Source organism: Cyprinus carpio, chromosome A22 (assembly GCF_018340385.1).
Source record: "Cyprinus carpio isolate SPL01 chromosome A22, ASM1834038v1, whole genome shotgun sequence".
Taxonomy (NCBI): Eukaryota; Metazoa; Chordata; class Actinopteri; order Cypriniformes; family Cyprinidae; genus Cyprinus; species Cyprinus carpio.
Window position 1 is genome coordinate 21,611,862 of NC_056593.1, and position 15,368 is coordinate 21,627,229.

At 36.0% G+C, this 15,368-nt stretch overlaps 1 protein-coding gene across 1 annotated transcript in view; it reads right to left on the reverse strand.

The window, feature by feature from the left end:
• Nucleotides 1-15,368, reverse strand: part of LOC109099903 (phosphofurin acidic cluster sorting protein 2-like) — a 70,614-nt gene that overhangs the window by 37,026 nt on the left and 18,220 nt on the right. Inside the window, exons 2-4 of the mRNA XM_042712243.1 lie at nucleotides 7,579-7,666; nucleotides 2,777-2,866; nucleotides 1,081-1,206 (exon numbers count right to left, since the gene is read on the reverse strand). Of these exons, the coding sequence (XP_042568177.1) occupies nucleotides 1,081-1,206; nucleotides 2,777-2,866; nucleotides 7,579-7,666 (304 nt within the window). The remainder of the gene's footprint in view (nucleotides 1-1,080; nucleotides 1,207-2,776; nucleotides 2,867-7,578; nucleotides 7,667-15,368) is intronic.

Sequence of the window (15,368 nt, forward strand, 5' to 3'; positions counted from 1 at the left end):
TAATTTGTATGAAATGAATGAAAACTTCTAATCTGTTTAGGACAATTACAGAGTGTTCATATCACTGTGTAAACTATTTAGAGATCAGTGACCAGAGTTTGGAGAAATGTGTCAAATCAATTAAAAACTGTAATACTACGTATTATCTGAAGGTAGTTTTTTTTTATTTATTTTTTATATATATATACTTTTTAAGATACACCTGTTCTTCACAAGGGGTGACACATAAACACTGGGCTCTTTAGTGAATCTATGGAGAATTTAGATATCTGCCATTATTGTCAAAGAGCTAGTCTCGCGTAGCCAGACCTTCAAACTGACGGCTGAAGGTCTGGAATCCATGGCAGCTTTCATTGCACAAGGCCTGCCCATAAGGCCGTTTGACCGACATGTTTTATTGGTTCTATGCCGCGAACTTCAAATATTTCACATTCTTTTGAAACTATAGCGTTTAGTTGACGTGATAAGCGCTCATCGTCACAGTTGTAAACACTACGGCTAGTAGTGTTTACAGTGACCGGAAGAGAAGATGAGTCGTTTTGAGGGGGAGGGGAGGATAACGTTTCTGATTAAAGATTACGAGGGCACATGAATTAAAAAAAAATTATGTAGTGCACTGATAAATTATTTATAATAAACACTGCAGTATTCCATTTAAAAATAAGGCTTTTAAATTTTGATTTCATGGAGACTTTAAAGAATGCAACAAACACACGTCTCCCGGAAATCCTGTAGAATTCAACCAATTCGATGACTTCGACACTCCTGAAGTGTTGCCGCTTTTGTGCCCCATATGCATCAGGCGCTTAGCCAACGGTCCGTGGGCGTGACGTCTGAGACTATCAAAGAGCTGGCAAGCATTGCGGCAACAATGGCCAACCCATCGCTATGATACCAAAGCATATGGCTCCTTTAATGTGTGATGTGAGAGAACATGTATTGACATATTGACTTTACATGAAAGCTGTTAGCATGTGCCATTTTACTACTGGAGAAGGGTCAAATAAAGAGGTCACAGTCTGTCTGGCAGAAGCTTCAATGAACTGGACACCGGGTGTGTGTGAGATTGATTTGCCGTACCTCAGCCATATCAATAACACCAACAGCCAGCGTCTTGTAGCCCAGAATAGTTCTGTTTTTATAGCGTTTCCTCCTTTGAAGCATGATCTGCAGCCGGTTGGCATCTCTCTTCAGGAAATGTGGGTACTAAAGAAAGGAAGCACAACAGTACAGTCATTTGAGCGTACTGTTGCTTGAGATTACATCATTTATATCAACAACATTGTGACAACGGTAGCACACATACACACTTTATTTCATGAAATCTTCCCATCATACTTCCTGTCAAAGCAACTCATAAAGTGTCGACTATAAATGCCGGATATCTGACCCAAACTGAGGAAAACATAGGGGGTTCTTGGAAGAAACAAAGGGAAAGTGGTAATGAAGTAAACACTCCATGCAAAGAGTACAAAACATAAAAGATTTCAGAGTAATTAAATTGTTCTGCTTAGACATAATAGTGTTGGCAGTTTTAAATTACTGATATATTCTCACACATTATCTCAGTTAAATATGCAAATAGATAGGTCGGTAATAAAAGCAAAAAATATGCTATATCAAGAAATTTGTTGCATTAAACAACATATATAATTTAAGAATACAATTTCAAAAGTAAAGGTAGTCCTACAACTCATTTGATTAATTTAGATTAAATTTACAGTCATGTAATTGCAATGACAAAATATTTGTTGTACTTTTTTTTTTTCCCTAAATGTAACACATTTTTCTTTTCTGTTTTATTTTTATGGGGAATGGGACCTGAAAAAAAAAATAAAAAAAAACTGAGCCAGGACTTGAACCTCTTGCAGACAAGGGTCAGAAAATAATGACAGATTTGACATTTTTGGGTGAACTATTCCTTTAAAGCCCTATAAAATGTTGTAGGATTTACTTTGAAACAACTTGCTAGTAAATATCACAAATCATTTTAAAGGACAAGTAACACTTTAAATTCAATGTGAAATTTCAAAGTAGAAAGTACTCCAGTTTGTACTCAAGTTCTCCAATGTTTTTTTTTTACAACTTCAAAATCTTTTTTTTTTTACATTTGCAAGTAGGTTAGAGAAAGAAGTAAAGAAGAATTTAATCTTAATTCATTATATAAATATTAATAGTTAATCTTATTTTAGTGGACTTATTATTCATTCCAATATCATAGACTGAATTCTGTTAACCGGGTCTCGCCGCTTCTGGTTCAAGCGTTTTGCATATGCTTCGTTAAATATGAAGCAGTTTTACTCAAGATGCCTTCAAAGTAGATACCAAAGATTATTATAAACAATGTCCATCACATATGCGGAATGATATCTAAAAGTTTTTTATTTGTATTCTTTTCATTAACATTTATATTAAAAGATTTAATAAAACATCAACAATGTTATATTATTTATTATTATATTATTTATTATTTAAATATTATTAATTATGGCTGTTAGCATGTTCTCTGACAAGCGGAAGTGATGAGACCTGTTTTCCTGGTTTGGTCAGGTGACGTACGACATATACCCTATTACCTAAAATATTCAGATCACATGACCTTCTATAACACCCTCATTCAGACAGTAGACATTCTCACCTAAGTAACACCTAGGCCCATCAAAATTGGCACATGAAGTCACAGACGTCCTCTGTTAATAAATGAAACTCAGACAAACTAATCTTGATGGAATAGTGCTAAACAGTGTATGTTCAGTTCAGGCTCAGACAGATGTACCTGCAGGGAAAAGGTGAGCTCCAGGTCTGTTTCCATCAGGCCGCTGGGTGGGAGCATGTACTCATTCGACCTCAGGATGCGTTTCGACCCCTGAGAACACAGAGAGACATGTATCTGATCTCAGTCTCTTACGAACACATGTATTCATTAATAATCACAGAAGAAACTTCAGATGAACTCTCAAGCAAATCAAATCAAATGCTGAAGCAAAGTTTGGAAATAAACCCACGTAGTCTCAAAACTGAAAGGAATGTGATGCCACTGAGTACTGACTGATACTGATGCAAACTGAAGTGTTGTCCGTATGGTTTGACAGCGAAAGCATAAAACAAGACAGAAAATGAGTCAGTCACACTGAATGTGTTGAATCAGTTCTGTTTCTTGTTACTGTCCGTTTCGCTCACTGCAAATTAGGCACATTTGAGAGGCCAGTCACGGATATGAGCTGTCATACTAACTAGACAACAGGGGCCCCTGCTTTAGCATTCATCTGTCTGCTAATGTGGCGATCCGTCACAGCCCAGCTCACGTGAAACGCATACACAAACACACAGATAATCACTACTGGTTGACTGATATGGGGTTTTAATGACAAATGCACATATCCACACATATCTAAACATTGGCAGAGTGGCCAATAGTTATATTTCATCTACTTACCAAGGCTGCATTTATCAAAACTACTGTAAAAATTTAAATATTTTTAAAATGTAACATAGATCTTTTCTATTTGAATATATTGTAAAATATAATTCATTGCTGTGATGCGCAGCTGTATTTTCAGCATCATTACTCCAGTCTTCAGTGTCACATGATCTTCAGAAATCATTCTCATATACTGATTTGCTGCTCGAGAAATATTTCTGATTATTATCAGTGTTGAAAACAGTTGTGCTGCTGGATATTTTTGTGGAAACTACAATACGGTTTCAGGATCCTTTGATAAATATAAATGTCAAAAGAACAGCATTTACTTGAAATTGTATTTTTTTTTTCTGCAACAATGTAAAAGTCTTTAATGTCACTTCTGATCAACTGAATGCATCCTTGAGTCATGCCCATGCACAGTTTTGTGTGTGTTTTCCTCCCCCACACGCTCCATGTCCTAGTTTTCCCCCCATGTTTGATTATGCCCTTATTTGGTCTGTCCTGTTCCTGTTCCCATTAAGTTCCATTTTATTCAGCTGTGTCTTGTTAATTCGCTTGTTTAGATCCAGGTGTTCCCCATGTCGATCCTGTATTTAGCCCAGTGTTTTCCCGAATCTCACGTTCAATCTTAATTGTCATTTCCCCATGTCATTTTTGATTCCCTATGGTTTTTGTTATTAAAAGTTTGTGTTTGAGTAGTCTCCTCATTCCACGCTCCCTTTGATGTGTGACACCTTGCTGAATAAAACTATTAATTTTATTTTATATAGTTTTTTTTGTTTTTATTAGTTCAAACTTTTTTTTTTATCAAACTCTCAATGGATATACAGTATATCCATTGAGAGTTTGACAAAAAAGTTTGACTCCTGGTAGATTCTGAAAATGACTCTTGGTGGCTAATTACTCTAAATGTAAAAATAAAATAAAAAAATAAATAATCTGGGCGCTCTAAAGGCTCTATAATGTTTAAGCACAGTATATTAATCAGAAACACAGGCAAGGTCAGCGCTTCACAACCTTCCCACTCTGTCTGAGACTGTTTTTTCTTCTTTGTTGTAGCTGTCCATTTTCTGTATATGACCAAGTAACAATTACTGAACAATTAATAATATACCACAGTAGGTAAATTTAAAGTTCAAACCTTGTTGTTGCTTCTTTTTCTGTATATGACCAAGTAACAATTACTGAACAATTAATTTTATGTTCTATCTTGTTTGTTGATTTTTTTTTTGTTTAAGTTCTTGCACAGATCTCCAGACGGAGGCCGATTGATGGCTGATACGATTTTGTATTTCTTCCATTTGCGAATAATCGAACCAACAGTTGTCTCCTTTTCACCAAGCTTCTCTCTGATGTACTTGTAGCCCATTCAAGCATTTGGGGAAAGTTGTGGCCTAATGTATTTTAGAGGTTTGACTCCTAACCCTACAGGTTGTGGGTTCGAGTCTTGGGCCGGCAATACCACGACTGAGGTGTCCTTGAGCAAGGCACTGAACCCCCAACTGCTCCCCGGGCGCCGCAGCATAAATGATACCCACTGCTCCGTGTGTGTGTGTGTGTGTGTGTGTGTTCACGGTGTGTGTGTTTGTGTGTAAGGTGTGTGTGTGTGTGTGTGTGTGTGTGTGTGTTACGACAAGGTGTGTGTGTGTGTGTGTGTGTGTGTGTGTGTGTGTGTGTGTGTGTGTGCGCGCGCGTGCGCGTGTGTGCACTTTGGATGGGTTAAATGCATAGCATGAATTCTGAGTATGGGTCACCATACTTGGCTGTGTCACCTCACTTTCACATGTTTTGCTTGGGGATCAAATACTTATTTCACTCACTAAAATGCAAATCAATTTCTAACCTTTATATAATGTTTTTTTTTTTCCTGGATTTTTTGGTTGGTAGTCTGTCTCTATACGTTAAAATTAAACTACCATAAAAATGATAGACCCTTCATTTCTTTGTAAGTGGGCAAACTAACAAAATCAGCAGGGGATCAAATAAATATTTCCCCCTGTAAATACAAAAGATGTGCAAATGAACAAATACTGCCAGTGATTTTTCAGTAGTCTCTTAATTTTGGTACGCTACTGTCCAAACCAACATCTAAGCCCATGAGCAGAACTAACATGATGTGAAGAAGCTCTTTGGGAACCACAGAATACATCCATCAAGGTTTCTCTGCAAAGCACATTCAACCCTTCTGTTTCTTGAATTCAAAACAAAGAGACAGAGATAGAGAAAATGTCTCGCTGCACTAACAAGCTCTGAATGAATAGCAAATAGCTCAGTCTGCTTGTGTCCGGACTGCGGAAGAGCTGTGAATGGTTTGGCCTTCAAAGTGTTGATTCAGGCGGACACTTCAGTGAGCAGAAGAGGAGAAATAATGAGATATCTGACAGAAACCTATCTTCTGTCCCTTTGAAGAACAGCCATTATTTTAATCGCTGAGGCGCCACTTTGGGAGTATAAGACAACCTTTATTTTCAGTGTCTGCTGAGCACACAGTAAACCTGTTTAAAACCTTCAATGATCCATCTGGAAGAGATGAGTGGGCGAGACAAGTGCACTTCATGTTACCTAAGAGGATGTGCTCTAATCCTCACAGAACGAGTGACAGAATCATTTCCTGTTGGGAATGAAATCTGAAGGTGTAAGAAACGGCCGTCTAAGACTGATCTTTAAATATCACTGACACTCAGTTTCAACTGTGACGATTAAGCACATGCAATACAGTATAACTCTCATTACTGTATTGCAAATAATTTTTACTAGACATTTTTATTATCAAAAGTGATTATCATTATATTCTCTTTACTGTAATACTGTAATTACTGTATTTTGTGACAAAATGCAGCAATACAGTGATTTTTATTCAATTTAGCATAAATTAAAGGCAGTCCATCAAATACTACCTTGATATATAAAACCTAGGTAAAGCTAATGTGCAAATACATGAAATTAATATATCTTTGGACATGTAAGATCACATCCATGCTGTGAGGAAAGATCTAAAATATATGATCACGTTTAATCGTGAATAAACATTTGTTTTGATGGATAACCATGATAATTGACATACTTTACAATAATATCACAATAGAAAATAAAAAATTTCAATGATTCTAAAACCCTCTTCATTTTCTTAACTGTTCAGGTTTGTGGATAATTTCTTCATGGCATCTATGAACATGTGACCAAAAAAAACTAAATTTATTGGTTGGCCAGTTTTTTTTTTTTTTTTTCACAATGTGATGATAAAAAAGATTAGAACACCAGATTAGATACAGCATGCAAAAGCTAATGTCGGTCGGAACGGATGCATTAACAGGCATTCATTCAAATTAAAATGTTTATTGCATCACATTTTTTTTGTCCATTTGTCTTGGTTTGAAAGCGTCTTTGTTTAAAAATCTCCCTTTAATAACACTGATAGAATGTTTGCCAATCAAAATCTAACCAACATTGGTTGATTGGTCACATGATTGGTCTTTTTTTTTTTGGTTTTGTGTTAAAAGAATTTAAACTTATTCACGCAGCACTGGCCATCAATGTTAAGTTCCAAAGCAGTGAACCAATCAGAAGACCCTGGAGGCGGGGCAAGCGTTGCAAACTTTTGTTCACCGCAGCAAGTTGGCTGTTTTATTTGACGACAACAAGGCGGAGGAGGCATTCTGTGCTGCGCTTTTTTAAAACCATTCCGGATCACTGTGTCTCATGTTTTTAAATGCAAAGATGGCACCTAAAACATGATTTTTTAATGCATTGCAAGCTGTACTATTTACCTAAGAAAATTAATATCTAGTAATATTTATAATATACACAGAAGTCAAAATATTTCTCTTTTTAAACTCTTAAAGCCTTACAGAAGTACCAAACACAGTGTGACCAAAGCGACCTATGTGGAATGCTAAGGGCCTCCAAGTGCTCTGAAATTACCCCCCTGTATATCCCACAATGCACCTCTTCAGCCACCCCCCCCACATGCCATTGAGTTCAATCCTATCTTCCCACTGAGCAAGCTGTCGCCTTGGCAACAGCTCACAGTTACCACAGTGCCTTGTGTAAAGCGCTGAGCCCGTGTGATATCAAACACTGAGCGACACAGCAACACTCCACCTTCGACAGGCCGGAACACATGCAGAAGTCACGTAATAACGATGTCATTTTACCTGTATCTTGACAGCGATAACAACAGAACTGAGTTCACGGTCCAGCTCTTTCAGAACGATCAGCTTCTTCAGGGTCAGACTGCACAACCTGAGAGACAGACAAATAAAGACAGCATGGTTAGGTGCCATTTACACATCCTCATAGTTAAATCAGTCCGCAGTTATGATTTTCTGCTTCAATCTGATTTATTTGTGACACTGCTTGCATGACGGGGCAGTCATGGCCCAATGGTTAGAGAGTTGGACTTGTAACCCAAAGGTTGCGGGTTCGAGTCTCAGGTCCGGCAGGGATTGTAGGTTGGGGGAGTGAATATCCAGCGCTCCCTTCCATCCTCAATACGGGTGAGTCGTGTTGGGAAGGTTGAGTTTGGCAGTATTTAAAAATAGAAAAGGAATAAAGGAATTGTGGAGCTTTGGAGACTAGAGATGATTGTATTGTTCAATGTTTGCGCATTTGTAATTCAGAAAATCACGCTCTAGATTATACATAATTTATTTTATTTATTTAATGTTTATTTGACAGGGACAAACACATAGAACATTGCTTTATAAAATACAAAGTAGATGCCATGCATACAGGTTTATAGCCATGACTAATTTGCAACCCCTGTCCCTGGTTAGGCTTGTAAATTTAAAACAGAAATTACAGAGTATTGAATTAAAAATTATAACTGTTAAAATACATACAATAAATACATCCCATACATAAAATAAGATATGGGCTTAAACAGATGTAGAAATCTCTATAAAACAGAATCTACACACATTTATCAATACAAAAACATGAAGGTATGCATATGTCTGTGCATGCTAACATATGCAACTTTATGTTTATATGCATTGTGTTGTATCCTTGTTTAATATCTTCTGGAGAGAAATTGCGCAGACACTGGACAAGGATAACATTTTCTAATGGTCATATGTGAAGTGCCTGTGTTTGCACATCCTATCAAATAAAGTATAGTTTGATGGTTGTATGCATACATTAAGCTTTCATGTCAAAACGTAAGTATATTTTGGGCTTTATGTGCATATAGTGTGCATGCTGTAAAATTTTATCTTGACGTATCATCGTGACATAGTGCACATGTACTGTATGCACACAGGCTATCTTTCTAACACCTCATACTTTTTGCTCATCTTACATTTGTGCATTGATTTTTTGCAATAAATAGTTTATCCACAAGGTGGCAGCACTTGCCCGTCCCATTGTTTCACAGTCAATCAAGAAACGGAAGTGACAAAACAACAGCTGCTGGAGAATCAACAACAACAGATGCCCTCTTTGACAAATCCTCATGTGAGGGGTTCAGAACGTTAACATCCTAAAGAATATGGACTCTGTGGTGCTTTCAGAACATGGCTCTGTTTGTTTGAATGACATGTCAGTTAGCTCAACTAATGGCATGGTTTGGGGCAGGACTTCCTGTTTGTCTGACCAATGGTAGACAGGCAGATTGTTTGGAAAGCCTGTTTGGAAACATTATTTTCTCCACTGCTAATGTTAGAGAATCTACACACTTTTTAGTGGCCTGTCGGTGTGGAGGATTCAGGAGTTAAGCAGGTATGAACTCATATTATGGTCTTCTGGGAGCTAATTACTCTGCCGTCCTGAGTGTTTATGAGGATCAATAATGCCTTTGGCCAGACAGGAAGCTGTGCCCTACACATCATGATCAAGTAGCACAAAACCTGGTAGGTTTCAACTGAAATTCATATGAATCTGTTTTATCATTCCTTGCATTTAGTGAAATATCAAAATGTGTTTGTGAACTGCACTTCAATTTTCGGTTAAATCTGAAATGAACATTTTCGGAAATGAAAATGTAAGGAACATGTATTCGAAAGGAGCCTTTGTACTTCAAATACCACCCAGCCGACACTTTCATCCTGGAGATTTCTTCACCTTCACGTTCCAGTAACTGTGAATGAGACTTATCCTGAGATTCACACCCATACACATGCACACACCTCGATTCCTCTGTGCTGTATGACTCACCCTCTCTGAGGACTGAAATATCTCACTCTTGATTTTTTTTTTTTTGCTCAGTATTTTCCCTCCATTCCTCTTTGTAAACCCAGCTCTGGTCTCTAAGTAACTCTACAACAAAGACACAACCACACACACTAATGACACTCGAGTCCTACATTATAGACACACACACTGCAAGCCACACTTTATGTACTCTGCGTGGTGAGGACATTAAAGATGTCATTCATCCTATAATTTCACCTTTGGTCCATTATCCACTTATGTCTAGAACAAACAGACATAGTGTGTAGTTTTATTCATTAGTATTTCCCATGCTTTCTATGACCTTTAGAATTAAAACAGGTTGTTTTTGATGCTGCACTTTTATATGTAAATGAGCTCTGTTATGATTGGCTAATCTCTTCACATGTAAAATGTACAGTAGTTCATGATAGTTGTGAAGTTTTAACCATAAATTTTTTTTTTTTTTTTTTGTTTTTTTCAACTTGATTTGAAAATTCAATTTCACATCCTGGCTTTTCAGAACGATGAACAACAAAAACTCTATTTATTTATGTATTTATTAAGGATGCACCAATACCGATACTGGTATTGGCATTGGGCCTGATACTGCACTCCTAAAACAATGCACAAATTGCTTAAATTACTTGAAGGTAAGTTGAGAGAGAGTGCGAGAGCACATTTCTGTTACATGGTCTTGATTGCTGTTATTTGCTAACTTAGCACATGCATCATTTGGATTAAAACTAAATAGCAAATATGAATTGCTGTTATTTGCTAACTTAGCATGTTCTTCATTTGGATTAATGCTGTGTAGCAGATTGAGCGGACTCAAACAGAGGACACAAGGTGTGTTTATCAATAGATTGTTAGAATATCTGTATCTGTGCAGTTCTTTGTCATAAATACAGTTTACAAAAGGTCACGAGGGAGCAATCAGTTTCCCATCTACTGTAGTTTTCGCTCCGTTCACCGCTCATCACACCACAGCTGTTTCCTTCAGCGAAAATCTAGCCCTTAACATATACTTTAATTATACTTATTTAAATATACTTGTTTTAATTATACTTACTTTATACATACACTACTGTGCAAAAGTCTTAGGCATGTTAGTATTTTCACCCTAAAGAATGGTGTTAGGCCAGTTATTTATATCTTTAGCTCTAGTGTGTCAGTAGAAAATATCAGTTTACATTTCCAAACATTCATTTTAATAATAATCTAGTGAGATTCTTGAATGCACAGGCAGTCTGACAACAGCCAGTGGTCCACATGGATATCTGATCTCATCATCATTGAATCTGTCTGTGATTACATGAAAAAAACAGATGAAAATGAGACAAACTAAATCCAGAAGAACTGTGGTTATATCTCCAAGACGCTTGAAGAAACCTTCCTGCAAAGCTACCTAAAAAAAAATATGTGCAAGTGTACCTGGACAACAGCTGTTTTAAATGCAAAGGTTGGTCACACCAAATATTGATTTGATTTTGTTAATAGAAGTTAATTGATGAATAAAATCCATTTATGACTATATTTTTGAAAGCATCCTTACTTTACAGCATATTTAAACAAGTGCCTAAAACTTCTCACAGTACTGTGGCTTTGGAGGCAGGTTTCTTAAAATGTCTTGAAGACATTGCTACAGTTCTTCTGGAATGAGTGTGTCTCAGTTTCATCTGTTTCTTCATGTAATCACAGACAGATTTGATGATGGTGAGATCAGATCTCTGTGTGGAGCACCGACTGTTGTCAGACTGCTTGTGCATTCAAGAATCTCACTAGATTATTATTAAAATTAAAGGCAAAATGAATATTTAGAAATGTAAACTGATATTTCCTACTGACACACTACAGCAAAAGATAGAAATAACTGGCTTAAACCCCTTTTTTGGGTTGAAAATACTTAAAGACTTTTGCTCAGTACTGTACTTTACAAACAACTTTGTTGCTACTTTATAAAGAATGACAGTCATACAGTCATTCACAGAACTGATTAAAGCCACAGCACTCATTTTAACTAAATATCAGAGTGACTGACAGAGATTCAGTAGAAACATTATGTGTGGTTTTGTATTAAATAATGACCCAGATCGTGAAATACATTTATTAGCCTTAGAGTAAGGGAAGCACAACTTGGGAAATGAGAGCGTCCAAGGAGCGTGTGAATGCTATGGATTTATTTTAAATATTTTTAATGTTCTTTAATGTTATCCATAGTTTTTTCATGGCTCTTTTTTTTTCTTTGAAGTATCGGTTCAGGCACTGTTTAGGCACCGGTACCGTTTTAAAAATATTGATATGGCACCGGTATCGTAAAAAAAACAATCGATACCCAACCCTATTCAGGAACGAAACACCGTCCTGTTACTCAGAGACGCAAAACAGCACTGTAGCTGTGTTTGGGATTAATTTTGTTGGAGAAATGGAGCAAATATGGTGTCTAAAACGTAAGTCTTATTTTTTATTGAATTGTTGTATAAAATCAATATCACATTTGTAATCATGCTGATTTTTGGAGAAAAAACTTCACTCTTAGTGTGATATTGACTGTATGAAATTATATAAATATATACATTTTCTGCCCCATATCTTTAATTATGTGATAATTCTAAATGCATTTTAATAGACTGATTCATGCATTCAGTGAAAGAACGCACTCTAAATGCGCTAAATGTGTTTTGTTTCTTTTCGCAATATAATCGATAATATAAAATCACACATCATTAAAACAATTAACAATTAAAACAATTACGATATTATTAAAAACCATACATATCGCACACCCCTATTCTGTTTAGATTTTTATAACGTATTGTCTTCTTATTGAACCACCAGTTAACATTTAAAGCTCTGTGTGTTTGCAGGGAAAAAACGGGTCGATTTTTGCATTTGTCTGAAATCTAAACAAAACAACAGTTTTATTGAAAATGCACATTCATTCTCTGCCAGCAGGTGATGTTTTTGGCAGACCTATAACTATTTCCCCAGTAACAGTGGAACACAAAGCAACGCAGCACCGGACTTTGAACGTGCCGTGCTCATGAAATCATAGCCTTTTGAAGTTTTATCATCACAATCAGCATATCGCAATTCTGGTCTTTCCATCCCCAAATTTAAGACCTCTTGGTATCATAATTAAAACTTTCTTGTACAATTTAAGACTTTTAAGGCCCTAAATTTGATACAGCTAAATGTAAGACTTTTTAAGACCCCGTGGAAACCCTGTTACAGTAAAGATGAAACTAGCAGCCTATATGAAAAGCTCTAGGCTATACAGTATAAGTCACTTTGGAATATAAGTCGTAGCACATTTCAGATTTTTGCTTGCTTGACGATAATTGCACTATATGAGTCGAGCCTATATGTAAGTCTTTGGGCTTTTCAGTTTATGTAAACTTTGGTTTGTTTGTTGTATATAATTTAATGTTTTTATAACGTGTGTTTGTTTATATTATTACAGGAAAACGTTGTGATTAAATTATAAGTCGTAGCACATTTCATGTTGTAGATATGATGAGCACTGTGCAATTAAATTAAAGATGAAACATCACAGAACAATAAAATGAACAGAGTTTTTAAAAGAATATTGTAGTGTGAATTTTACTAAAGGAAATATCTATTTGCAATGTGAAGCCACCTAACACGATTCATATTCTTTTGTATTCTATATATATTTTTTTTTTTTGATTGTAGAGAGTGAAGTATGTTGTATGTTTCGGTACTCTGTATCGATAAATATCAAATATGAAAGTATCAGTATCAGATTCGTTCTGGGAAAAGCGGTATTTGTGCATCCCTAGTATTAATATTTAAAACTGAAGAGTTAGCTTTAAGGTGTGAAACTTGCAGTATGTTTTTATTGTTTACTGTAAAAATATTGTTGTTGTAAAAGTTTTTTTGTGTACTTTTTTTTAACAGTTGTAAATAATGTTTATTACTGTTTTTTTTTTTAACATTAATTATTTCTGATTCAATGTATTACTTGCGAGTTGTAATTGTGAAATTTACTAGCAATTTCTCAGTGAAAATTGTTTCAAAGTAAATCATACATTTTTTTTTCAGAGTAGAGTTGCCTCTGTGAATATGTGATTATATCAAGGACATCTTGATTTTCCTGTTCATGACTCCTTTAAGCACTTTTATGTCCAAAGGATCAACGAAAATCCTGTTTTCCATAAAGTGACCCCTTTAACTGGATGTGCAACTCTATTTGTAGTCCCATCAACCTCTCCTGCTCTTCATTCATGGCTCTGATGGAGAACAGGCAGAGAAACGTTTATGCTGGGTCAGCTCAAATCACGACCACCCGACTGAAGCTATTCAGCGCTGGCAATTGAAAGGCCCTGTGGCATGAAAAGCCCCTGGAACGGCCCAAACATTCCATGCCAGAGATCATGAGAAAAAGCACAAACAGAGGCGCATTCACTGTTCTGGCTCAATCTCTCAGGATCCAGTGTCAGTCTTACATAAGTTCCTGACCGCGGCTGCTGATCCAGCATCTCCTCAGGACAACATCCCAGTCAGAACTCTGGCCAGTCACACCAGCATTTCATTTAGCCGCAAAAACAATGTGAGTAATCACCACTGACCCCAAACAAGATGATAAATACTGATTGCTTAGTGTGTCAGAGCATGTGTACTACCTTGCCAAGCCACGTCTCCATCCAACCTTCTCCTTCTTAAAGGCCCTGATACACTTACGGGGAAGTTCTTAGGGAAAGGTTGTCCAATCCTGCTCTTGGAGAGCAAACATCTTGCAGATTTTAGGTCAAGCCAGCTCCAAAACAATTATAAGTTTATAGTAAGTCTAAAGACATTGGTTAACTGGTTTAGGTGTGTTTAATTAGGGTTGGAGCTAAAGTCTGCAGGACACTGACTCTCCAGGAGCAGGTTTGGAGACCACCGTTTTAGGGATAAAAAGAAGTTGGAAATACCTGAGCAGCAGTTTACTGTTAGCGAACAGCCTAACGTCTGCTGCAATCATCTATGAATATGTTAATATGTGTTATGTGCTTTCCCCTCAATAACAAAATAAACACACAACTAAAATGACAAGTGGTGAGAAAGCATTAGTTAAGAAAGCAGTTGATCACAGTGATGTGGATATGATAGCACCGGCTCTGCAATTCGGCACTCCTGTCAAATCAAGTCACAACATGACACATTTTTTTATATAGCACTTTACACAACAGATTGCTTTGAAGCAAGCAGCGTTACAGTATTAAACATTAAAAAAAAATATATATATATATACTGTAGGTATTAAAAAATCTAAGGTGGAATTCAGTGTCACATGATCCTTCAGAAATCATTCTCATATGCTGATTTGGTGCTCAAGAAACATTTTTGATTATTATCAATATTAAAAACAGTTGATTAATAGAAATAGAATTTTCCAGAACAACATTTATTTGAAATAGCAGTTTATTTGTAATATTATAAATATCTTGACTGTCACTTTCGGTTAAATAAATGTGCCCTTGTTGAATACAATTATTCATTTCTTTACAAAAAAGAAAAAAAGTATTACTGAGCCCAAACTTTTAAACAGTAGTGTATATCATGAGAGTACATGTTGTATTGCCTTTAATTTATTCTAAAAAAAAAAAAAAAAAAAAAACAAACAATGTTTTTATTGCAGCATTTTTATGGCATTGTTGCTGTTTTTTTTGTTTCAGATTATACTATTATAGTTTTTATTAATAGTTTAAATTGTTTTTTTATCTTTATATTTTCTGTTTTAATTTTTTAATAATATTGTTGTGTGCTTTTGTCATTTTTATTAGTTTTATTT